At 38.7% G+C, this 25,166-nt stretch overlaps 2 protein-coding genes and 1 long non-coding RNA gene across 3 annotated transcripts in view; 1 reads left to right on the forward strand and 2 right to left on the reverse strand.

Moving 5' to 3' along the window:
* Positions 1-25,166, reverse strand: part of LOC149584664 (uncharacterized) — a 407,519-nt gene that overhangs the window by 107,324 nt on the left and 275,029 nt on the right. The gene's annotated exons all lie outside the window — the stretch shown is intronic.
* LOC149584666 (sodium-coupled monocarboxylate transporter 1-like) lies at positions 6,380-18,634 on the reverse strand. Its single transcript, XM_089863764.1, has 9 exons — positions 18,531-18,634; positions 16,893-17,047; positions 16,683-16,823; positions 16,110-16,245; positions 15,749-15,956; positions 10,318-10,472; positions 8,511-8,725; positions 7,289-7,418; positions 6,380-6,439 (listed from the first exon to the last, which is right to left on the reverse strand). Exons 2-9 carry the CDS (start codon positions 16,997-16,999, stop codon positions 6,380-6,382), a joined length of 1,152 nt encoding a protein of 383 aa, XP_089719890.1. The 5' UTR covers positions 17,000-17,047; positions 18,531-18,634.
* On the forward strand, positions 11,544-12,977 carry LOC149584667 (uncharacterized). The gene is made up of 4 exons (XM_089863765.1): positions 11,544-12,012; positions 12,077-12,248; positions 12,475-12,849; positions 12,917-12,977. Exons 1-4 carry the CDS (start codon positions 11,811-11,813, stop codon positions 12,975-12,977), a joined length of 810 nt encoding a protein of 269 aa, XP_089719891.1. The 5' UTR covers positions 11,544-11,810.

Here is a 25,166-nt window from a genome sequence, read left to right on the forward strand (position 1 = left end):
AGCTCAATCCAATCCTCTGATGGATCTCTAAACTGCTTTCTTAACCGAGCCTACTGAGCGAAATATTCGGCTGCTTAAATAGCTCCGATATCATTGGATAGCTTCCACTACACGCGCTTCCGGGGAAAAACCGGAAGGAAGAGTAAATAAGATTGTCGTTCATGTGGCGGCCGCAGAGCGTCGCATATAGTTGGGAAGCCGGCGGCGCGGGAGAAAACGCTGGAGCATAAAAATGAATTGCCTGAGTAACTTATAGGGAGCTAACATATTATTAACTCATGATCGTAGCAAATGTGGATGAGAGGGAACGTATGACAATGGCCTTAGAGCCTGTGTTAAAAAACGCGGACATCAAAGTTTCGCCAATAACTATTTAGTTTACTAGTGACTGATGGACTCGCGACTGAAAGTAGTTCAGACATTTATGCTCCTTGGTTTAACCATAGCCCACTCGATCACGCGCATCACGACGCAAGCTGCTCGCGCTATAGCTAAATTACCGAGAATACACAATAGCAGACGACGATAACCGCGTAACCACGAATTAACACAAGAGCTATTTTAAGGGAGTGAACAGGCCCAGTATAGCTACGCCAATAAAACGGTCAACTACGGCGAAACTCTGATGACTCGCGACTTTTGGCCATTTTCATACTTTTCCTCTCATCCACTTTTGATCATAGTAAAGACCGTCACAGAACAGAGAAAGGCGACTAGGCGATGTACTTCAGAATGTAGCGAGTAACCTATCCTTGTCTTCGAATTTCGTCAATTGTCGCTAACGTCTCGCTACATTGCAAATGTGTGCAAAAGTGGAATAGAAATCAAAAACACTTACCAACGATGTAATCGTAATCATTTTTAAAAGTATCCACTACTCTTGGTGTAATATGATGCTCTTTCCTTACATTGTAATATGAAATAGCAGAAATTATCGCGCCCACAAGGAGGGCAGATGATGATGGCAAGAGCATCGTGAAATCTGGAACCTTTTCTTACCGACTGTGAACTCTCTACGTATATCCTAGGTCATTCTTCATATTATATCATAATATTTTCAAGGTTAGATAATTTTGAATTACAATTGACTTTATTTCGATATTATCACGGTTCTATTGTTTAGTTTATTTCTTATCTATAATAACTTTAATGGAAAAACAGAGTGCGAAGCAAAGCTGGATGGGTTATACCAAACGCAAATGGAAAATAAGAGAAAGTGAGAAAGGCACCACTGTTGAAGAAAGTCTGTCAAAGTGCTCAGTCTGATCAAGAAGTTATATCTAGTATCTCAGAGAGAAGGTATAAATTGGCCAGATTTCCAGCATTATCTCCAGTCCAAACGTAGCCTGTCCGGAGTCAATCCCCGTCTCTAAATTACAACCAGCATCTCATTGGTTCTCGAAAACTCACGTCAGCGAGACGACGCGAGAGACGAAAATTACAGTCATATTTTCCGACTGAGGAGAGGCCAAATAGCCCGGCGCCTCCTTTTACGTCCCCCCTTGGATTTTGAAAGGGGGACAGGGACTATGGCGCCCGGCGAATACCTTCTCTCTGAGATACTGATATAATTTCTTGGTAAAATGTATATGATGCTATCATGAATTTATTTATTAACATGAATTTATATGTGTATCATTAGCCTTTCTATCATGTTATTCAGGGATGGGAGGGATCTTTCTATTACATACGCGTTTAACGTCATCGCGGTAGCCAATCAAAATAGAGACACCTGGAAGTTCGAACAGCAGACGACCAGTTTAACAAAACTGTATGAGGGATACAATCTTCAGATAGGTTTACCAAACTGCGTCAACTGAATATTAAAAATGATCGCCGATACGTGAATAAATATCTCAACACGATGCCCGAAGGTGATATTGATCTTTTAAAGGAAATTATAATAAGTGCCTGCAATGTTTTTCCTGAAACTGAAAACTGCTGGTAAAGTGCTAAGCCTTGGCCATTAAGAAAATAAATGTAACGTTTGAAAATAAACTACTGACATTTGAAATCGTGAGAATTGATGATGCTGATTTTTTTCTGCTGATTAATGCGGTAGTTGATAAATTTATAAGCATAATTAGCCTTTCGCATGACAAGAGCTTTAGCTTTAAAAACAAACCGCCGGAAATTCTCTGACGTCACGCAAACTAAGCCCCTCCCATCCCCGAATATGTAGTTTAACTAGTCAATGCAGATATATATTCATGTTAAATGAATAAATTCATGATGCTACATTTGGCTTTCGCTCCTATTTCTTCTTTGGTCAACCAATCAGTGTTTTACTTTAAGACGTTATATTTTTCAAATTGCTGATGAGAACAATGTGTCTTTGTGTTCTAGTAAACATGTGTAATTGGGTTCACCGCGTTTTCCTAGTATAACAGTTCTTTTTCTTGGCTCAGAGGTAACACGCATCACGCATCGCCTAAGCTGTTCTTACTGCCTCACATTATGATATTTCTATTTGCCTTTGGTTGTTCAAGATTAGATTATAACCGTATGGCTCCACCGAGAATTGATACGCGACCTAAGTAAATTTAAATACAAATTTATTGCGGGATTGAATTAAATTTGTCATTCTCGTGAAAACTATAAAGCTAGATTCCCATTTGACCGAAAAAAACCCGGCGGAAATCACACAGCCAACGGTAGAAATTTTAACTTACGCCGGCGTACGGCGGTAGACCGTTCACACTACGACTGAATTTTCAGTTTGGCGGTTGATCTTTTTGGGTCACGTGACAAATTGGAGTTGTTTCTACAGCATCTACTTCACACTCTTAATTGGTATCTTTGTCCCCTTGTCGCTTAGATCGTACAAGAAGGGATATTTTCAAACCTCCTCTGTAAAGTCTTCCTTATTAACATCTTTTCTCTTTTTACTTCCGTTAGTTTAATTTTTAGCCATATCGTAGTATACGATAGGCTCTTAGTTTGACCCGAGCCGTCGTAGTAGTAGTAGTAGTAGTAGTAGTAGTAGTGGCCGGGGTTGTCGCTTCGTTATCGTCAGATTTTAGCTTAAAAGGAACTTTATATTACCACAACCCACCCATAGGGGTTACTGGGCTCGGTTAGAGATTTAATTATAATTAAAATTTTTTCAGGTCAGACCCGGGAATCGAACCCGGGTCGCTGGCGTAGTAGACAAACGTTCTAACCACTAAACCATAGAGACTTGATAGAAACTCCGAGTTTTTTATTATTTATTTTTATCTCTAAAATGTCGGGGTGATATGGGGTGGGGTACCTCTTAATCTCGAGGATGCCCATTTCCGCACATTTTTCGAGAATCATAGCCCAATTCCGCACACTTTTTATGGCCCATTTCCGCACTGTTTTCACATTGAAATTTTAGTTCACCATTTTTTACCATAGCCCATTTCCGCATCGTTTGCAAATAAAACATTTTTTATTTTCTTGTTGATTAGGTTAGGTTCGGTTCATTTAGGGTTAGGTTCGATAGGTTAGGTTTGGTTATGCTACAATAGGGGCATGCTTTTAAACTTTAGATTTGACCATTGCAATTTCACTATAGATATAGTTTAGGGTTATGTTAGGTTTGGCTATGCTACAATAGGGGCATGCTATTAAACTTGTGATTTGACCATTTCAATTTCACTATAGATATAGTTTAAGGTTAGGTTTGGTTCCGTTGGGGTTAGGTCAGGTTAGGTTAGGTTTGGTTTGGTTCGGTTCGGTTAGGTTAGATAGGGCTCGGTTCGGTTAGGTTAGATAGGGCTCGGTTAGGTTAGATAGGGCTCGGTTAGGTTAGATAGGGCTCGGTTCGGTTAGGTTAGGTTAGTTTACGCTACAATAGGGGCATGCTATTATACTTGTGATTTGACCATTACAATATCACTATCGATATAGAAAAGTGTAATGATAGACGTAAGCATTAAACCAAGTGTGATTTTGTTAAAAAAAGAAGTAAAAGGAGCATTAAAAATATATCTGTCGTTAAAGAGCAGTCATAAAACCTCACATTTTGGCTCTTTTCGGACCAATGGGCAAGCAACATAAGTTTAAGGTTTTTAAAATGTAATCAACTAGAAATATTTATTTTTCTATTTTTGCAAACTGTGCGGAAATGGGTTATGAAAAAGTGCGCGGAAACGGGCTATAGGTTTTTAAGGTGTGAAAATTAAAACTGTGCGGAAATGGGCGACCACCCTTAATCTGTGGGGTCGGAAACTTTTGAATTTTTATCTGTGGGGTCGAATACTTATGAATTTGTATGTTTGGGGTTTTTATATTTATTTTCTTTTTATGTATGTGCTAATTAAATAGATAACGATTTTTCTACCGCGCTCCTCATGTGTTTCGTTCTCTTTCGGTAGCTATCGTCATCTATGTTATGTTTGACTGGAACGTTTTGGCGGTTAATTCAAATGTGGGTTTAGATAGAGCTAACATAGTGTTAAATGAGCGTTATGCGTTTGATCATTTTAGCAGTGCTAATGGTAATTCGAGGGGATAATCACTAAAATGCGTAATCACTATAACTAAACTTTCTCTTTCAAAAGTTTCTGGGCATAAGTCCTTGTTAGAAATTTATAAGATGCGATAAGTGTGCTTCGGCATAAGTCTATGTTGTAAACTCATCGAGGGGATTATCACTAAAAACTATCTGTTCTTCGATTCGCCGGAATATTAGAATTACAGCATAAGTAAATTTATACGGTTATAATTTAATCACTGTTTAGAGTGGGGAATCGAGGGGCTATTCACTCTGATTTTATGCACGGTAAATCATTTAAGCATTGTAAAAGATAGCGCTATTCACTCATTAGGGTAAGGTATAGAGGGGTTATCCACTCATTAGGGTAGGGTATAGAGGGGTTATCCACTCATTAGGGTAGGGTATAGAGGGGCTATTCACTCGTACGATATGGCTACTATTACGAGCCCTTGGGCCGTCTTGTTCTTTCTTGGTGGCGTGTTTCCGATAAGCCTTGGTCAACCACAAAAAGATGGCGGCTATCAATCGATCTCGCGTATGCATGCGCTCTTGAAATTTATGACGTTGTCAGTGGGATAATTTCATTGGCTGAGACACTGGCGTAACGCCGAACACGACCGAAAAAATAGAACACAACTTACGCCCGACAGAACGGTAATTCCGTCGGGCTCGGCGTAAAGATTTTTCAGTCAAACCCCTTTCTGCCGGGTTTCCGTCGTGTTTTCCGTCGAGTGGGAATCTAGCTTTATTTCTTTTCTCTTTTTTTAGCCGCATCGTAGTATACGACGAGGCCCTTAGTTTGACCCGAGCCGTAGTAGTAGTAATAGTTGTTGTGGTCAGAGTTTTCGCTTTCGTTATCGTTATGTTTTAGCTTAAAAGGAACTCTATATTACCACAACCCTCCCATAGGGGTAACTTTATGGCTCGGTTAGAGATTTAATTTTAATTAAAATTTTTCCAGATCGCAGCCGGGAATCAAACCCGGGTCGCTCACGCAGTAGGAAGACATTCTACCACTGTGCCATAGAGACTTGATAGAAACCTCGAGTTTTTAACGTTTAGTTTTATCTCTAAAATGTCGGGGGTGATGTGGGGTGGGGTACCTCTTAATCTGTGGGGTCGGATACTTTTGAATCTGTGGGGTCGGATACTTCTGAATTTGTATGTTTGGGGTTTTTATATTCATTTTCCTTTTATTTATGTGCTAATTAAATAGATAACGATTTTCCCCGTTTCCTACCGAACTCTTCATGTGTTTCGTTCTCGTTCGTTAGCTATCGCCATCTATGTTATGTTTGACTGGAACGTTTTGGCGGTTAATTCAAATAGATAACGATGTGGTTACTATTAAGGCCCTTGGGCCATCTTGTTTTATTTCAAAAGGCAATCATGTCACAACGGTACTGTTCCTGATTAATTAATACTAGGTGGGATTGAAAATGTTTTGATCGCATACAGACATTGGTACTTAGAATTTTAATATTATTATGGCCAAAGTTTCGACATTTCTGATTTGGAAATGCAAAAAGAAATAGCTGAATGATAAGAAGCAAAGAGAGCATAGACGACATATAATGATGAATCTATATAACTATGAATATATACAGCTGCGTTACGCTGTCTAACCTCTCGATAAGGTTTGGGCGGGGCTAAGCGAAAGGAGACATCAGTCACGTGTCTGCTAGTGTTAGGAGCGGGAGAAGGGAGGGGGAGTCCGGGGGTGTGTAAACTCGAAACGTCACTTCCTCTTGTCTTGTGATTGGCTATTAGAGCCATGCAAAACGCGTCAAAGGCTAGGAGGGTAACACCCAATCCAAATCGACATGATAGAAGGGGCATATGATAGAGCTGTATATTCATAGTTGTATAGATTCATGATATAATTGCCTCTAAGCCAACAAAAAGAAATTTATTTCACCGATGCCCATCCGGAGGTACATTACACAATGGGAAAACTCGAGTACTAATACTAGCCTGAAAACATGGTGCCAACGAATTGCATAATTTACCGTCATAAGGTAACGGCATAAAGTAGTGCGCTGATTGGTCGACCAAAGATACTAGAGAAAAAGCGAGTCCTCGCTTCTTAAAGAGTTAGTGGCATAATTTTCGTCATCCACAAACTTAAAATACGAAAAAAATCCTTGAAAAATCTAGTTTATTATGATATGTTTACTTTTGTATTTGGTTTCGTAGAAATTTTTAAAATTGCAATCAAAGTATTGTGTTTGGAAAAGGCCTAGTTAAAATTTTGTTTCGTTTGATGACGTAGTAAGGAGAAATTTTCTCTCTAGATGTCGCTCACGTGACGCCTGTTAGTGTCTCAGTGCCGCGTTAAGCCTATTTTATTCAGATTCGCGCGGCATTAGTAGACTCGGGAGTCTCGGGCGCACGCGCTTGGCTTTTCCGCGAGATGCCGTGAGTGACGTAGCAAGGAGAAAAACCCGCCAAAAATCTTCTCCGCAAATTTGCTTTTGCCCCCCAAATTTCAAGTTTTCGAAGTGTTTTTTTCTGTGTTTTCCCTCATATTTAAATATTTATTAAGCATATTTTTGGAATCAGACGAGTTTAAACTCTCAAAAAAGTAAGGTTTTCTTCAGATTTGAGATAATTTTTAAATCAGGTCGCTATTCCTTTAAAAATCAATTTTTTATCATAAACCCATATTCTTTAGTTTACATATTCTTCCAGGAGCTTGGTCGACAAACTAGGTGACATAATAATCTGGGGTTTGTTTCGACTGGTCCAACTGAAATACATTTTACATCTTAGTATCATTGGCTCGCGAGTGACTACCTTATTTTATTGTTATTTGTGACTTACCAAAAACGTACGACAAACATAACCGAAAAATATCGTCGACACTGTTCCAACTGGACCAAACCACGCGAAAGATATCCCAGAAAATGGGAAGAACATCTTGCCAGTCGGAGTGCCACTATTCATCTCAGACCTAAGAAATCAGATAAGGTAGTCATTGTGCCATGTTAAAAAAAACAGTGGCTGCGTTCAGTAACACTCATCAGGAAAACATCGATGTTTGGGAAAATGAAATCGGTGTTCTTTTGACGTCATGATGACGTTGCAGTTGTTGAACGACACAATTTTGTGTAATCAATGCTTTTCAAAATGGCGACGATATAATGATAAGGTTTTGGCAGAGGCTTAAGTAATGATACCAAACTATTTACAAAGATATTGTACTTCAATTTATCAATTAAATTCGGACATAATCCTTTTTTTTTTACCGAAAAAAATTTATTGTTTTTTGATATTATTATCCATAAGGATAATATTTGTCAGTTCTTTATTATTTAAAATTGCAGTGATTGGGGTGTAGTTCCCTCCATTTATTTTTGTTGCGGCGCAAAATGACCAAATTTACGTCATGAATCCGATGCTCATCACCACAAAACCTCTTCTCATAGCTGATTTTTCTGATGGGCATCCGATGAGCATCATGACGTCACGCCCAAAGACGCGAAAAACCGTTCAGTAAGACATCGATGTCATCTTTTAGTCATCGATGTTTTTGATGCCGGTTACTGAACGCAGCCAGTGATGAGAGTGAAGCGACTATTCATTTGCAGGTAATTCTACCGTGTATTAATTAATTAAACTAAAACCAGAAGTGAGATGAGACTAGAAGTGAAGGGCTCTAGCATTGGTAGTAGATCCTGGCACAAATTTGAGGATTTTATGCCACCGCTTCCATCGCGCCTACACTAGAGAGATAAAAAATTGGTCGAGTTCCAAAAACATTTCTTACCCCCTTCCCCTCAACCTAAAGCGCCGGAACACGGACGCGGCTCCTTGAATCTAGTTCGGCTGTCTACCGCCACGAGCGTCTCACGTTTTGGAGAGGGGAAATTCTGAAACCGCTACTAGAGGGCCAACCGTTTGTGTGTTATCAAGAATATTCACTTTCGCCGAGTGAAGAATTTGGTTAGCTCAGTACTTCTGCTCTCATCTCACTTCTGATTAAACTAAAACGTATATTGTAACTTCCTTTAGGGCTAGAAATTCTCGAGGAGGTCTGACGTACCCTATGATATCGTGTAATGGGAGCGCTGTCGGGAGGATTTCTTCTGACTCGAAATTTGTAGCGTTGGAATAAAATGCGTTTGTTGAATTTTCAGTGAATGATAAGCAACCATCTGTGGACGACGGTAACTTGTCGTGATTTATTGGATATATTTGAGCTCCAATAGCAATCCACAAGAAAATCAATGTCCCAAAAAGCAAGGCTACCTTCGTAGACTTCAATGAAAAATTGTTACATTCGATTCAGACGGAGCCTCCGAATTGAACTAGGCCAGAAGTTTATGACTTCTTATCCTGGGAAGTATTGGACTCTAACCATATCCGGAACCATCTCTGTTAGCCAACTTCTTATTAGGTCTGATCACCGCGCCACCTACGGCGTTTCCCTCATTTTGAGCTGGCAGGCTGATTTGCGCGCCAGCAGCGGGCAAGAAACGAAACTTTAAGGTGTGTCCTGTGGTTTGAGGTAACGAATCAGAAACGGTGACAACAGCTGTTTTAATAGACTAGTAGAAATTCCGGTCAAACTAGTGTGGGGTCCTAGGCCCACGGATTGTAATGGATTTTCAGAGAGTTCTAGACAGACGGCCTTTCAATGATTGGCGCTGAAGAACTTTTGAACACGCCCCACAGTTTGAGTGCCACAGCCTCTCGGCGTGGGATTTTTTCAGTAGATTAGATCGTTTTCCTAGTGGGGAGGAAACTTTCGACCCTCTTTTACGATTGCCATAGGCAATTTTGACTTGCAGGGATGGATACTATATAAAGCCTTAGTGTTCAATACTTCCCAGTCATCAACTTCTGACTAGGCCCATGCATGTCGCGAAGCGAGAATATTTTTTTAACCAATTTAGTTCGACTTGGTTTTCCCGCTTGGGGGCGCTTATACTACCGTAAAATAAACAAAGTTCAACCCCGTGACCCTGTCGACTGCTTAAGTATTTGGGCCAAGGTCGCGGATTGTAATTATACGTTATATTACTCTTACTGAATTATTTTAATTGAAATAATTTATTTTGTTGTCATCAATACAATCTAACCGAAAGATTCAGTAAAAAGTGAATAGCCCCAAAAACATTTACGTTAATTTTAGGATGAAACTTTTCTCTATCATAAAAATTTTATGACTGACCCCTAAAACATCAACGATAATTTAAGGAAGACCCCTGTCACAACGGTAATATAAGCGCCATCTCGTACACATATATGGTGAAAATATTTTCCTTAACAAAACTGGATATTTCACTACGTAAAATTAGACATGCATGGGCCTAGTTCATTTCGGAGGCTCCGATTCAGACAACATTAGAAAAATTATGGGGCCTACAAATACCTACGTTTTCTAACTTCAAGCCTAACGGAAATAATTTTGATTTGCTCATTGTCAAATATACTGAGCGTACATTACAATTTTGTAGTTACAGTTATCCCAAGAAGTTATATCAGTATCTCAGAGAGAAGGTATAAGATGCCTTTGTATTCGCCGGGCGCCATAGTCCCAGTCCCCCTTTCAAAATACAAGGGGGGAGGCGCGTAAAAGGAGGCGCCGGGCTATTTCGCAGCCTCTCATCAGTCCAAAAATATGACTGTAGTTTTCGTCACTCGCGTCGTCGCGCTGACGTGAGTTTTCGAGAACCAATGAGATGCTGGTTGTAATTTAGAGACGGGGATTGACTCCGGACAGGCTACGTTTGGACTGGAGATAAAGCTGGAAATCTGGCCAATTTATACCTTCTCTCTGAGAAACTAGATATAACTTCTTGGTTATACGAAAAACTAGCGAAGAAATGTATTTAGCAGAAGGATACCTTAGGATTTGCTCGAGGGAAGAATATTGCAAGAATCATTACTCCGCAGATAGGACCAGATAGGCCCATTACGATCGATGAAAACGTTTTCATGGCACCACCCAAAAACGGAACGACGAAACTAAACAATACCGCAATTACTCCATAAACAGCCGCTAAAAATAAATAAAATAATTGTGTTTCATTTTCTACGAATTAGAACCATCGATCGATCTTACGACATGACTAAGCATCTTAAGCATGGTTTTCACTTGACCGAAAAAAAACTACTTTGCAGCTGGACGTCAAACGTCAGATTTGTTTTTTACGCTGTCACCCAGCATTATAGAGTTTTCACCTAGCGTAGTTCCCGCAAATAATGGAACCAAGGCTTAACAGATAAACTGAACACTGCACAAATTGCGGCACATCTATTGTCTTTCGTTTTTGCAATCTTTGTTTCTAATATCATATAGATTTGTATTGTTTCTAACCGCTTCAATAAACCTTTCAGCATTGAACTTCGGCATTCTAGGGGATTTGTACTAGTTACTGACTCGATTAGGAATGAAATAAATAAAAACATGGCGGACCGCGGACGTCCTCGGCACGTGGTCGAAAATGACGTCACGACTCAAGCTTATTGCTGATTGGCTCGCGCAGAGCGTTAACATTGAACGCGGTCGAAAAAATAGAAAGATAATATCGGCACACTCAACGTAATTTCTGTCCGGCGTAACTGTGTTTTTTTTCGGTTGACGTCGGGCGAAAAGTCGTTATTTACGCCAAGTGAAAACCATGCTTAAAGCGCCGTTGTTTTTGTCATATACAATTCTAAAACACTTTGTTTGTGTACTTTAAAGGTGTAAACAAGGTAAACAATGCAACCGAGCCTCTACAAACTTCTTTATTTATTGTTTATCTCTACTGACTTTGGCAGGAATAAATAGATTTATCTACTTGAAATCTTTAGCTCGCCGTTTTCTGGGTCCATCTGCTTGAACTAAATGGGAGAGGAGGTGTAGAAAACGTCACAACTCACGTCACACCTAATGTGTTTGAACATAAGAAAATAATATATAGCTCCCTATAAGTATGAAACGTAGTACATTTTCATTCTACAGCATTTGCTCCCAAAGGCTCGTTTTCAATCAAGCTTTTTTGAACAAAAAAAGCGAGCTTGAGCTTGAAAAATCAAAGCAAAACGCAAAAGCAAAAACTTATGCCGTTTTCAATCCCGCTTGAGCTCAAGCTTTAAGCTTGCATACGCGCGCTTCTGCTTGAATCTTCGTTCAAGCAGATATCTATCCCGGGTAGATATTTGCGTGAGCTTTGCGCTAGAAGCGATGATGCCGTCTGACGTCATTTCAAGGCGTCCAATAGAAATTGACCACTAGTGGCGTTTCTCTCTCTGCTCCTAGCTCCTAGGACCGGCCATTGTTATTTTACATTTCCGCAGAATCACGGCGGAAAGTATTTTATTTTATGATAGTACCAAAAGTTTACAAATTAAAATGCCATCGAAAAAAGAACTACAGGAAATGTTAAGGTCTGAAAGGGAAGCAACGAAAAAAGCAGCAGCGGATGAAAAGGATAAAATAATTTCATTAGTCAGAAATCATGAAAATTTATGGAACCGAGGCTTAGCTTCGTACAGAGATAGAGATCTGAATGAAAAATCTTGGACAGAAATAGCCAAAGAAATGAATTTAAAAAGTGAGTATCCACTATACAGTCATTTTAAGTTTCTACATATAATAATTTATAACATTTATATTAGAGGATGTGTGCAAGAAAAGGTGGAAAACTTTATTTGACCAGTTTCGAACACACTACCACACAGTCACCGTTTCCAAAAGTGGCCAAGAAACTGACGAATCTGTATTCGATAGTGTAAATTGGCCATTTTTTAAGTCATTGTTATTTTTGAAAGACATACTGAAAAGAAGAGAGTAAGTGGTTTGAATTTCTGGGCCACATTCCTATTTTCTAGTGACCCTAGCCTATCAATAGCCATACGTTAGTTAAATAAGGGTCTCCGAAATAGGAATGCCTTTATCAGAACTTAATGGCAAATTTCACTTGTATTTATTGAACTAAGTGATTTAGTTCAATGAATTCTTTATTATAAAACTTTTGGCATAATATCTGAGAATATCTATCTATATTATTAAATAGAACCACATCAAATTTCTCAGATGTGGCAACAACTGATTCCCAGGACAAATCGGAAGCGGATCCTGAAACAAATGGATCTTTTACTTGCAATTTCATGGGGAAAGAGTATACCGTTAACGAGGAAATATCCGACCATGAAGAAGAAGCAATAAGCGAGGAACGAAATGATTTAGTAACTGACTTTGATAACCCATCCCCTGGTCCATCAAAAACAAGCGAAGAAATAACATCGTCAGACTCGAAGAGCTCAAGGGAGAAAGTTTCTATCGCCAAAAGGAAAATTAACCACGAAAAAATGTACAAGAAGAACAAGAGGGAATCTAACCCTTCTATTCCACCCTCTTCTGTGCTTGAAGCTCTGGCACATTGTAACAAGTATTTAAAGCATAATTTCATCCTCCATTTCAACCAAAAATTTATTGATTTAATAACATATTTGCAGAGAAATTTCTAAACCTGATGATTCAGCCACTGCTTTTGCAGACTATGCTGCTAGTCTTTGAGAGATGTTGATACCAAAAAACGGCGTCGCTGTGAAAGAGAAGTCATTGACACCATTTTGAAATTTATTGAAGACCGTGATTGAGTTCCATGAATTTTTATTTAGAATATGCATAAACATAAATAAATGTAACTTGTACAAATAAATTTGATCTCAGTTCGATTAATTGTCTGGTCTCTTCACACCTTTCAAGTCCCATTGCCATTCAACATTGCCTTCTTTTACGAAATATTTGGCATAGTTATCCCTAATTATCGCCACTTCTCTGCTATAATTTCTAGCCGATGTAGGTTTCAGTTTTTCAAATCCTTTAGCAGGATCATTTCTCAATTTATCATGCCATTTTCCTTTTATAATATTTCCATTGTTTTTATCAACATAATCAGCAAAGTCATTTGGGCAATAACGTTTTTGCTTCGTCTTCTCTTCCTCTTTCATCAAAAAGTTATGTAGCACTACACAAGCTTTAATAACTTTGTCGACATTAGATGGCTTCAAAATAAGAGGTCGTCGAAACACCCTCCAACGTGTGGCCAAAATGCCAAACGCATTTTCGCTACATCTCCTAAAATATTTTAGTTCAAAAAGCAAAAAGGTTACAATTATTTGAACCAAGGCAATAAAATTTTGCAAATTAAAGGTCTACCTTGCTCTGCTTAACCGATAATTAAAAATGATTTGAGAATTTGTAAGTCGACCATCTCTAGAATACGGCTTCATAAAATTGGGCAATAGCTGGAAGGCGTCATCTCCAACAAGGACATGAGGAGAAGCAATGTTGGTGTTTGGCAATAAAACAGCCGGTGGAAATCTGGCTTGGTTATTTTCGACTGCTTGACCAAATGAAGAGGACTTGAAAATTCCTCCATCAGAATGCGAGCCATATCCCCCCACGTCTACTACTAAAAACCGGTATTTTGCATCAACAACTGCCATCAAAACAATGGAGTTGAAACCCTGTCAAAACAGAAGTATTAAATTGTGCAAATTTAGTATATTTATTTTCAAAATAATTAGTTACTTTGTAATTATAATACAACGTTCCACTGTTTGATGGTTGCTGTATCATTACATGTTTGCCATCAACGGCCCCGCAACATGTAGGAAAATTCCATCGGTTTCGATATTCTGCTTCAGCCATACTCCAATTATTTTCAGTAGGTTGCTAAAGATAAAGTTTTGACTTAGAAATATAATAGGCCAATATGCTATGAAGAATGACTTTACCGGTAAATACAAAGGCTGAAGTACATCCCAAAGCACCTGACAGGTCTCTTTAACAATGTTATGTGTTGTTGTTTTACCGAGGCGAAAGGCGTATGCCATGGAATCAAATGAATCTCCAGTTGCCAAAAACCTTTAAATTAATATATTTTAATCAAGAACATTTTAAACAATATTTAATATTAAATAATAATAACTTACCGTAATGTTAGAGCCAGTCTTTCTCCGGGAGATATTGGTTTTCGTCCTGGAGGATTCTTAACAATGTAGGGCCTTACTAATTCCAAAAGTTTATCAAATAAAGTCGGTTCCATTCTAGTAAAATTAGAAAATTTCCGGTTGTCGGTTCGTCTCATTGTTTTCATCTAAAATTAAAAAGAAATTATTTAAACTGATTTCACCAAGTGTGATTAAAATTATACAAGAATATAACTACCAGAGTCCTATAGTGTCCTTCACTACTACGTTTTCTCCAAATAGGATGAACCCACCATCTCTTCTGTTTATATTTTTTCTTTGCATTTAACGTCAATTGATAATACAATTGAATTAAAAGTAATTGCCTTTGAATTAAAATACGCCGTCTTCTCGTAGTGATCGCCATTTTTGTTCTGAACTTTTCACCCGCGAGATAGAGAATTCCACGCCTACACTATCACGTGATGTCGTTACTGGGCGATTGAAAATCTTTTCCCGGCGGATTTGAAAACGACCTAGCCTTCCCGCTTTTGCTTTTCTCTCTCGCTGTAGCGCGGAGATGCAAAACGCGATTTTTTTTACTTTCAATCGTAAGCAAAAAGCGTATATTTTTGCTTGATTGAAAACGAGCCTTAAGTTTGGCGCGCTTACGCTTTTGCGCCCCGTGGGAGAAGTTTCAGTACTACGAGCAAAAGGGGGGCGAAACCGCCTCCGCCACCTAAGGTGCCCGCGAAAGGCACGATGGGCCGGGGATACTCCTTACCTCGTACCAGTGTAGGCACTAGCCTCGTTCGTCAAAATCTCGCGCCATCTATTAATTTATTATGATAATTTTGACATGTTCTTAATCAGTTATAATTACTATAATAATAACTTCATGACCTTTAACTATTTAATTACAATATAAAATTTGAAGATTTTCTAAACAAACATTTCATCTTTTATCGCCAAAAACTCTTAATAGGTGACATTAGAAACTTTTTACAAATTTCAATGGAAGAAAATGCTGTTTACATGGCTTAAATGGAGAGTTTCATACTTATAGGGAGCTATATATTATTTTCTTATGGTTTGAACTTAGAAGTCAAGTGGTATTGACGTAGCTATTGATCAATCTGCGCCTAACCCTAATGTAACAATTTTTCTTTGCGTTGTGTGAATAAGTAAACCTAGAGTGAATAGCCAATTAAACGCGAGAAAGGAGAAACGAACGGTTTACCGAAGTTTTAAGCCCTTCCCCTTACCTTCATTCAGATATAATATGGGATCTATAACTTCTTAAATATTCCAAGTAGAAGAAATCTATATATTCCTGCCTATAGTAAATCTTGTTTCACGAACTAAACTTACTCAGAACTTTACAAGTGATAATATTGTTTCTGTCGTTGCTGGTCAATCGAGGACAGTAAATTTGCATAATATCGACCAGAGTGACGGCAGCGAAAGCGTTAATATAAGACGAGAACGTACTAAGCGCCCCACTCAATATACCCGACAGGGCTAATCCAGCTAGCCCTGGCGTATTACTCAGAGTTACCTCAATAGCGTGGATCAAGATCTGAAATTAAATTTTGTATCAAATTGCTTTCGAGTCAAGTTCCGTCTACAAATTTAAGCCTGGTTCCAAGAATATATTCTACTCAGGACATAATTCTGGTATTTGTATAGTCCCTCTCTTGATTCAAAATGAGATAAAAAAAATGTGTTTGACCTGGTCCATAGAAGTGACGTCACTGTTGGGATCATTGAGTGGATCGCAGTTGGCAAACCGAGCATAAATAACCAGTGTCAAAAGAACCAGCATAACCTTGAAAATTAACATCATAAATGCGCTCAGCATAATTGATCTGTAAAATGAGAAAATTCCCAGTCAACTTATGATTTTTAGCCACATCGTACAATAGGATAGTAGCAGAAGTGAGATGAGACTAGAAGTGAAGGGCTCAAGCGTTGATAGTAGATCCTGGCACTAGTGAACAAATTTGAGGATTTTATGCGACCGCTTCCATCGCTGCGCCTACACTAGAGAGAAAAAAATTGGTCGAGTTCCAAAAACATTTCCTACCCCCTTCCCCTCAACCTAAAGCGGCGGAACACGGACGCGGGTGCTTGAATCTAGTTCGGCCGTCTACCACCGAGAGCGTCTCACGTTTTGGAGGGGAAATTGAGAAACCGCTACAAGAGGGCCAACCGTTGGTGTGTTATCAAGAATATTCACTTTCGCCGAGTGAAGAATTTGGTTAGCTCAGTACTTCTGCAGTCTCATCTCACTTCTGATATATACTTTTGAGCATCTTTAGCGCATTTAACACTGAGAAAGCGTTGAATTCCCGCTTGATTCGTTCCGTAATCTTTGAGAGCAAAAACAATCCCCATTGCGTAAAGAGACCACATTGAGTAACGCGTAGTTTCAGTTTCAAGAACCCTGCGTTTACGATAATTTTATATATAAGTAGTTGTATACTTGACATAGGATTACGTTAAACGTCTCTACGTTAAATGAAGACGATCTCCTTCGACGACGGCTGTTGTCCAAACTTCACCAAGGCCACCAACGTCTATGGTACCTTTGATAATGACTAGCAGAACGCATGAAAACATGAGTACAGTTTGTAGTACATCCGTCCATACAACGGCTTTGAAACCTCCCTATTTGGAAAAAGTGTCAACGGTGAAAGGACCAACGATTAACTGAGTTAATATCAGAAGTATATAATACTTCTCTTCGAGAGAAGTGTACAAGCACAAAGCGGGGTAAGTGTAACGTCACTCTTCCCAACATCAGAACATTTAGAGCAAGGTTACTAAACCGAATCACATACACGATAAATAATTCCCTCATGATTACTCTATTAGCGTTTAAATATTTGGCAAGACGCGCTTGCGCATTTTGTCCCACGTCAAGACGAGGTTTGTGGGATGATTGCTGGGGATTTAGTGCCAAACAACGATAAAATTCACCTTACGGTGCGATGCCTATTTGTAGTTTGATGAGCGGTTAAGCAAACTAAAAGGGTGAGCCTGGGAAGAATGACGATACATAACTAAAGCATTAAGAGGATACAGAGTGTCATCCTTCTCCCATTATCCCCTTCTGGTTTTATTAACTTAATAAATTTAGAGAATTTATGGTTAAAATGGGTCCTATAAGCTAAGTAGGAATACAAGAACTAGGGCTTTTGTGGGTACAAAATCGTCACGTCATAAGCATGAGAAGATTAGGGTAAAATATTTGCAGAGAAACCGACGCGCAGGGGCGGGACCGACATTCACAACGCTAGCCGACTCACACTGCCTCATGCGGTGTTTATTGGCGCCAAGGAAATAGCCTATGATGGCGGCCTCGTCCTGTGTTGTTTGCTATTCCTATGGCAATAATGGAATGACCTATTTTCTTTAGGTCTCGCTACGAAGATGACGACAGATGACTATAAATCCAGGAATGTATGGAGGGGTTGGAATGGCTAAGGTCAAATCCTAATCGGCACGAAACAGCTGGCGTGGCTTAATTTACGCTAGTGACGTAATAGCCTGACGTAAAAATCGTATTTACCACTTAAATTATTTTCATTCATTCATTGGCTGCCAGAAAAAAACTTATTTGCTATAATTCTCCACCCTCTACCCTAGGTCCTCTGCCTAGGCTGAGAGAATCGAATATGAACGCGAACATTTAACTTTAAAAAATCTAAAAGGTCACTTCTTCCATGCCATTTTTAACGAGTCATGACATTTTTCGCCTTCGGTAGACAGCTAAACAGACGTAGGGGGTGGAGCTACACTTCTAAAAAAAAAGGACTCGCCTTATGTTTCCACCATCAAGGGTACAACGAGAGCCCCCTTAGCTATTCCAGCCCCTCCATACATTCCTGACAAAACCCAATTGGACAAATCCATCATTCGGTACTTAATATAATTTTACAACCCTCTGTCGTCATTTTGGCAGAAAGATATAACACTTAGGTTCCTGTAGGAAAACCATGGTATTTTCTTTGAAAGTAGCTCCAATTTGAAATATTCATTAGTTTTAAACCTAACGTAGTATTTAAAAAGATAAACAAGTCATGGTAACCTTTAGCTTCGCTAAGGCTACAACTCTTAGGGTAAAATTAAAATTTTGAAAGGTTTTTACCAGTACGCAGTAGAAAGTACAGACGAGACCCGTAACGCTTGACGTCACCCAGTAGGGAATCCCCGTTATTTTGGTGATGGCGAGGGCTGGAACATACAGCACCAATCCCAAGTAGAAGACGTTAGTGATTAAATAGAATCCAGAAAATAGAAGCCTCGTCACTCGGTCGAATCTATTTTCCAAGTACTGATAATAATAATAATCTGAGCTTTGTCTATGAAGGGATTTACTAGAGATGTGAGTCGGTAATTTACCGTCCGTAAATTACCGATTTATATCTTACCGTAATTTTAAAATGGTAATTTACCGGTAAATTACGTAAATTACCGCGGTAATAAGCCTGTGAAAGTATAAAATACCATAAATTACGGTAATTTTTGTTATTCCAAAATTTTAATCGGTAATTTACCGGTAATTTTTCGGTAATTTACCCGGTAAATTACCATTTTTAAAAATTACGGTAATTTCACATCTCTAGGATTTCCACACTAAGCCTTAGGCTTATTTACAGGTGGGTCCCTTTACAATGCATAGAGGGGTGGTGGCTAGCCCCTATGCCCCCACAGCTAACCTACAGCGCCCTATACTAACTATTACCGTTAACCTCAGCAAATATTGATGGAAAGGAGAAACCGGGTTAGACCGCGGAGGAAAACTCCTTTTAACAAGCGGGGAGAGAACTTGCAAAGTCTACGCAGAAGAATTTCTTCCCCGGTGCCACAGTCCGGGATCCCACCCGGGATCCTCTTGCTGCGAGGCGAAAGCGCTAACCGCTACGTCACCCCACCATAAATACCAGAAACGAGAAACTAAAACCATGCTAACGCTCTTGCATTATTTAAGTTAGGGTGATTTTTCATTTATTATTTTAAAAATGATAAAAAAAATATATTTAATCAATCTATATCTATATAAATCAAAGTCCTGCACTGTAAAAAATAAGCGTGCTTTTGGCATTCAAAAATGATAGCGACCGTTCAATTTTGAACAAGCCTCTATTGACGCGTTTAGATTTAACCAGAGACATTCAATTTTGAACAAGGGGTGTTTTAGGCGTTCAAAACCAGTCACGAGCATTTATTTTTGAACAAACTACCGTCATGTCGATCAAATTTTAACTCAAGCATTCATTTTTAAACAACTTATACATTACCATTCAAAAATGAATCTTTATCCCATTCAATTTCAATTTTGAATAACCGCCTTGGGCTAATGAAGCGTTCAGATATGGTCGTTTGGCGTTCTAATAGGATTGTATTAGTATTACAAGTTGGGAAAACCAAAATATTACCTCTCCGAGTCAAGACGACTACTTACAAACTTATTTACCCAGATATGGAAATGTTTCTTAAGTTAAAATTTATGAAATATTAAAGCAGTATACAAAGCACAGCAAATATACTGTAAATCAGACGACATTTTACATCCAATAATTATATACTTGTACACATTAAAATCATCCGATGGGGGAAAAACGGGAAATGAAGAGATAAAACTTTGGAGGGATATTACCTTTACGTGTTTGTAAAGGCCCAATTTTCTACTCCTCAACTGTATGCCCTCTATGTTCAAAGCCATATTCACAACAGGGTTGCATTGTAAACACTATCCTTTCGTTTCATCTCAACGATTTTCTTAGTTTGTCAACATGACTGTTAACGTTACATAACACCAAAGCTTATTTGTGGCTACACACACTGAAAGTAAATGCGTACCATAAAAAGCATGAAAACTCGAAGCTATTATCCGATTACGATCAGACCTTTCACTGGTCTGGGCTGCGTTCAGCAGAGCTCACCAAAAAAAACAGCGGATTTTGGAAATGTTTACCGGTGAGGTCTGTCGTCATAGCTTTTCTCCGGTCATCGGCGTTTTATAAATGACGCTAGCGCAATAAAGCGTGCAAGGTACCAAGGCTTAACAAAAATTGTATGATAACATATTTATAGAGATAGATAACAACTTTTATAATTAAAATTAGAAATTAACATATCTTTTAAAATTCTCGCGTGATCAACTGGTTTCACGCCAATTAAATAGCTATTGTCCCATAGTGCTATTTGTATTAATTCCTCCATGGTTTTTTGGCCAAGCTGAGAACTATGCGTTTTACGTCACGTTATCCAAAGAGCCGACTATTTTCTTTGAAGACCGCGCTAGCTCAGCGCTAAGCACCGTGACGTCAAAATTCAAAAACCAAATCCCGTTATGTAGGACACTGCTAACAGCGCCGGGCTCTGCTGAACGCGGTCCAGATTTCCACCATGATTATATAATCTAATCCTAATTATTTAAAAGTGTATTTAACTTTCGGCTCACTCTGAACCGTTAATGTCTCTGCATTACAGAAACGAAAACCAAACCCAAGCGTTTACTATTTGGTTCACTAGGCCTATTGACAAATAAAAGTTCATTTGACCAACATAGTAGCGTTGTGCTAGTATTCACTTTAGAAAGGATTATGGTATAAACAGATGTAGTATAGCTTAAGAAATATATAAACATCCATTTTAAATAATAATATTAAAAAAATCTTTGGAATATCAAAATGAAATAGAGCTTTAAAGCTACAAAAGTACTAAATACATCATAATTACGAAAAATATTTCCACATATTCACTTTATATTAAGGATAAAGGGAATATTATGGTTCTGTAGGATTCCTTTACACATCAAAAGAAAACGAACTTCTAACGCAGCGCACTACTGTAACAACGGACGGACACACACAGACAAAAACATAGACTGCTTTTTAACTCTCTCCGTATTAATTTTGAATTGAGAAACAAGATTATCTTAAATATTAAAATAAATATAATTAATATTTAATATTTTCTTCGTTAGTTATTCGCCTTATTGAACGTTACATCGTTTTAAAAAAGAACAATTAAACATACTTGAGAGACTTGACTAATATTGGCGTATGAAATGAAGCATACGCCGGTTGCTTCGCCTTAATCAAATAGGTTGTATATAAGGGTGTCGAACTACAGTTAAAAGCAAGAACAACCGCAATTGCGAAAACCTATCGTGGACAACCCACCCTAGGGAGGCTAGACGTTTCTCGTAACCCTAGCTGATCGCCGCGAATGTCTTAAACCCAACGATGACGATGGAGTAGAAGCCAGGTGTGCAGACTGGTGTCCATGTGGGATGGACAAAAACAAAGACCAGAAGATGGTGGTGTAGAAGCCAGGTGTGCAGACTGGTGTCCATGTGGGATGGACAAAAACAAAGACCAGAAGATGGTGGTGTAGAAGCCAGGTGTGCAGACTGGTGTCCATGTGGGATGGACAAAAACAAAGACCAGGAGATGGTGGTGTTAGAAGCCAGTGTGTACAGACTGGTGTCCATGTGGGATGGACAATGACCTGAAGATGGTGGTGTTAGAAACCAGTATGTACAGACTGGTGTCCATGTGGGATGGACAAAAACAAAGACCAGAAGATGGTGGTGTTAGAAGCCAGTGTGTACAGACTGGTGTCCATGTGGAATGGACAAAGACTAAAAGATGGTGGTGATTAGAAGCCAGTAAGTACAGACTGGTGTCCGTGTGGAATGGACAAAGACCAGAAGATGGTGGTGTGAGAACTCAAGTAGAGGAGCCATTTCCGTGACTGTGAAAGCAGTTCGGAAATGGCGAACACGTTTGCTCCGATTTGGAAACTGCGAACGCGGTCACGTGGGTGTAACAACAGACACACACACACACACACACACACACACACCCACACACGATCGTTACAGAACCTCTCCGTGACATACGTCACTCGGAGAGGTAATAAAACAAGAGCGCTATAGGTATTCAAATATGAACTTTTTGACTTTCAAACGAGTGCATTATGGGCGTTCAAACGAGAGCGATATTGGCGTTCACACGAGAACGAAATTGTTCAATCGCAAAAGGTGAGCAAAACAAAATTAATTCTGCCCCAAATTTACTTGATTCCGCTGCTGTAAATTTGTACTACAAACAAAGCTTTCATTAAAAATAAAATAACTTCTCAACAATTTACTATAACTTGCTTATTTACCTTGAATTAAATATCTATCTGCCTGTATAAACCTCATTATACAATAATATCAAAGGAAATGTTACGGATTATTGCGTATTTCACCTTTCCCTTAGGCCTTCAAATAGTTTTAAAATTGTTACAACGTTATAATCGGAAAGAACTTGATAATGAACTCTTTCCTTAAGTGCAGACTTTCTTCATACAACTGAATTATTATTTAACACAACGATTATAGTTTATGTGTTTCAAATTCACCCGCCCTCAGAAGATGTACACGCTTAAAACACATTAGATTTCTTCCTTATCAGTGTGTTTACTATATTTAATATAGTATGCCCTACCATAAGGCATTCAGCGATGAAATTTTAAATCAAATTTCTTTAGGCTATTCAAAATTCAACGTCAAATTTCAATGCTTCATCAAACGCTTTGTCCACCATGTATTATTAAATGGTGAACTGCTTAATTTTAAACGTAAGCAATTGAATATAAACGCTTGATCAAACTCTCCGATGTTGCTCAATATTGAATGCATAAAGATACAATATTAAACGTTTAATTTTCCAATTTAATTTGAGCGGTTTCGTGCTTAAATTTACACGATATACTAACCTCTTACGCACCGTTCAAATATGAATGCGTGAGCGTTTAATTTTGAACAATAGTGTTCTGTTCAAATTTGAACGCAAAGAATTTATTCAAATTTGAGTGTTAAAGCGTACCACCACAGTGTCGGGGCTATGCACGCCTAACCAATCAAAGATGAACCTCACTTTTTTACAGTGTGACTGACTGATTGACTGACTGATAATGAACGCCCAGCCCAAACCGCTTGCCCTAGAAGGCTGAAAATTTGCATGAACGTTACTCATACGTAGTAGGCGCGTACTAAGAAAGATTTTTCCAATCCGCCGCCATCTTAAAAAATGGCGCCCAGAAATTTAAAAAATCTTTTCTATGCAACAAAGTCCGCGCGTTTCAACCGATTTCACAAATATTTAGTACACTGGTTTGCTTTAACCTATAGACGGGCTGAATGGACTTTCGGGTTCGATTTGTTGCCATCTTTTTAAATGGCGGCCTAAAATTTAAAAACCCTTCTTTATGGAATAATGTCCGCGTAAAAAGTAATAAAAAATGTCCCGACGGGCTGACGGGCAACGCCGAGTGCCTTCGCTCCTAGGGTGCTACAAAAATATTAGTCATCAGTAAAATCTACCCATTCTTTGTATCATTTTGATGGAAGTTCTTATTACACGCGAGCGACGCCGCGGGTAACAGCTAGTGTAGTATAAGATGCGATGGTCGAAAAAATTCACCCTAAATTTTGCTCGCCACGGAACATACAACGAAAACTTAGAAGCAAATAGTTATCCGATTGATCTGAGGTGCAATTAATTTCATTAGAATAATGCGAATCTAATCATTCCAAGATATTTTCAGAATGTTTCATTGTGCAGACATGTCTTATTATTAGAAGAAAAATCTATAAGAATTACCATAAGTATGCTAGGATAACTAAACTGAGAGCTAGTTTGAGAACGACATAAGAGAATAGACCACACTCGGTTTTGCAGTCCATCTTCCTATTTAGTCAGTACTAAGCCTCTCACCAGGCGTCACTATACGAGAATCTATGAACCTATACGTCACTTCATGACAAGCTTCCAGTAACCAGTGACAAACTTGTGAAACGTATCTTACGAAGTTTTTGAATTAACTTAATATTGAAATTTACATTCGATAACCTAATCTGACTTCTGGGATTTAGTTTCTGAACTAAGATAATGTTATTTTACGCGCGGTTAAATTACACATAATGTCTGTAGAGTTTGCAGTCCTTATAAAGGCTCTTTCAGACGATACAACTTTTTGACTCAGCTTGATGGGTCAACTCGAATTGACTCAACTAGTTGGATCGTGTGAATAGACGCCACTGGATGAGTTAAGTCACCAAAATAGTTGGCTAGGAAAAATTGGATCAGTGATTCAATTTTTGCTGACTCAACTTTTTAAGTTCATTTCTCCAGCCAATCAAAATTAATTACAAGAAAAAAGCCTTTTTCGCGGACTATTTCGTAAGTGCCAAGGTAGGTGGCGCTTAAAATGTTTCACTTGGCGGTAAAAGTTTAGTCGTGTGAAAAGGAAGGATTTACTCCACTTTTCCCTTGGGCAAGTTGATACAACTTTTCACCCATCGAGCTGAGTCAAAAAGTTGGATCGTCTGAAAGAGCCTTAAGTGTAATTAAGCTTTCGAGTGTTAATTAATTTAGTCGGTTAAATACCACCAAATGTGGATGAGAGGGAAAGTATGACAATGGCCATAGAGCCTGTGTTAAAAAACGCGGACATCAAAGTTTCGCCAATAACTATTTAGTTTACTAGTGACTGATGGACTTGCAAACTCGTGACTGAAAGTAGTTCAGACATTTATGCTCCTTGGTTTAACCATAGCCCACTCGATCACGCGCATCACGACGCAAGCTGCTCGCGCTGTAGCTAAATTAGCGAGATTTGTTTTAAACGTATCTAGTTTTATGTGCTCTTCTATTGCTTCGATAACTTTACTTTAATCCACATTATACCTTCAAATACCTTTTAAAACATTACCAGCTACTCT

The sequence above is a fragment of the Phalangium opilio genome, unplaced genomic scaffold (genome assembly GCF_054372755.1).
Source record: "Phalangium opilio isolate 3A_F unplaced genomic scaffold, DU_Popi_V2 ptg001170l_1, whole genome shotgun sequence".
Lineage (NCBI taxonomy): Eukaryota > Metazoa > Arthropoda > Arachnida > Opiliones > Phalangiidae > Phalangium > Phalangium opilio.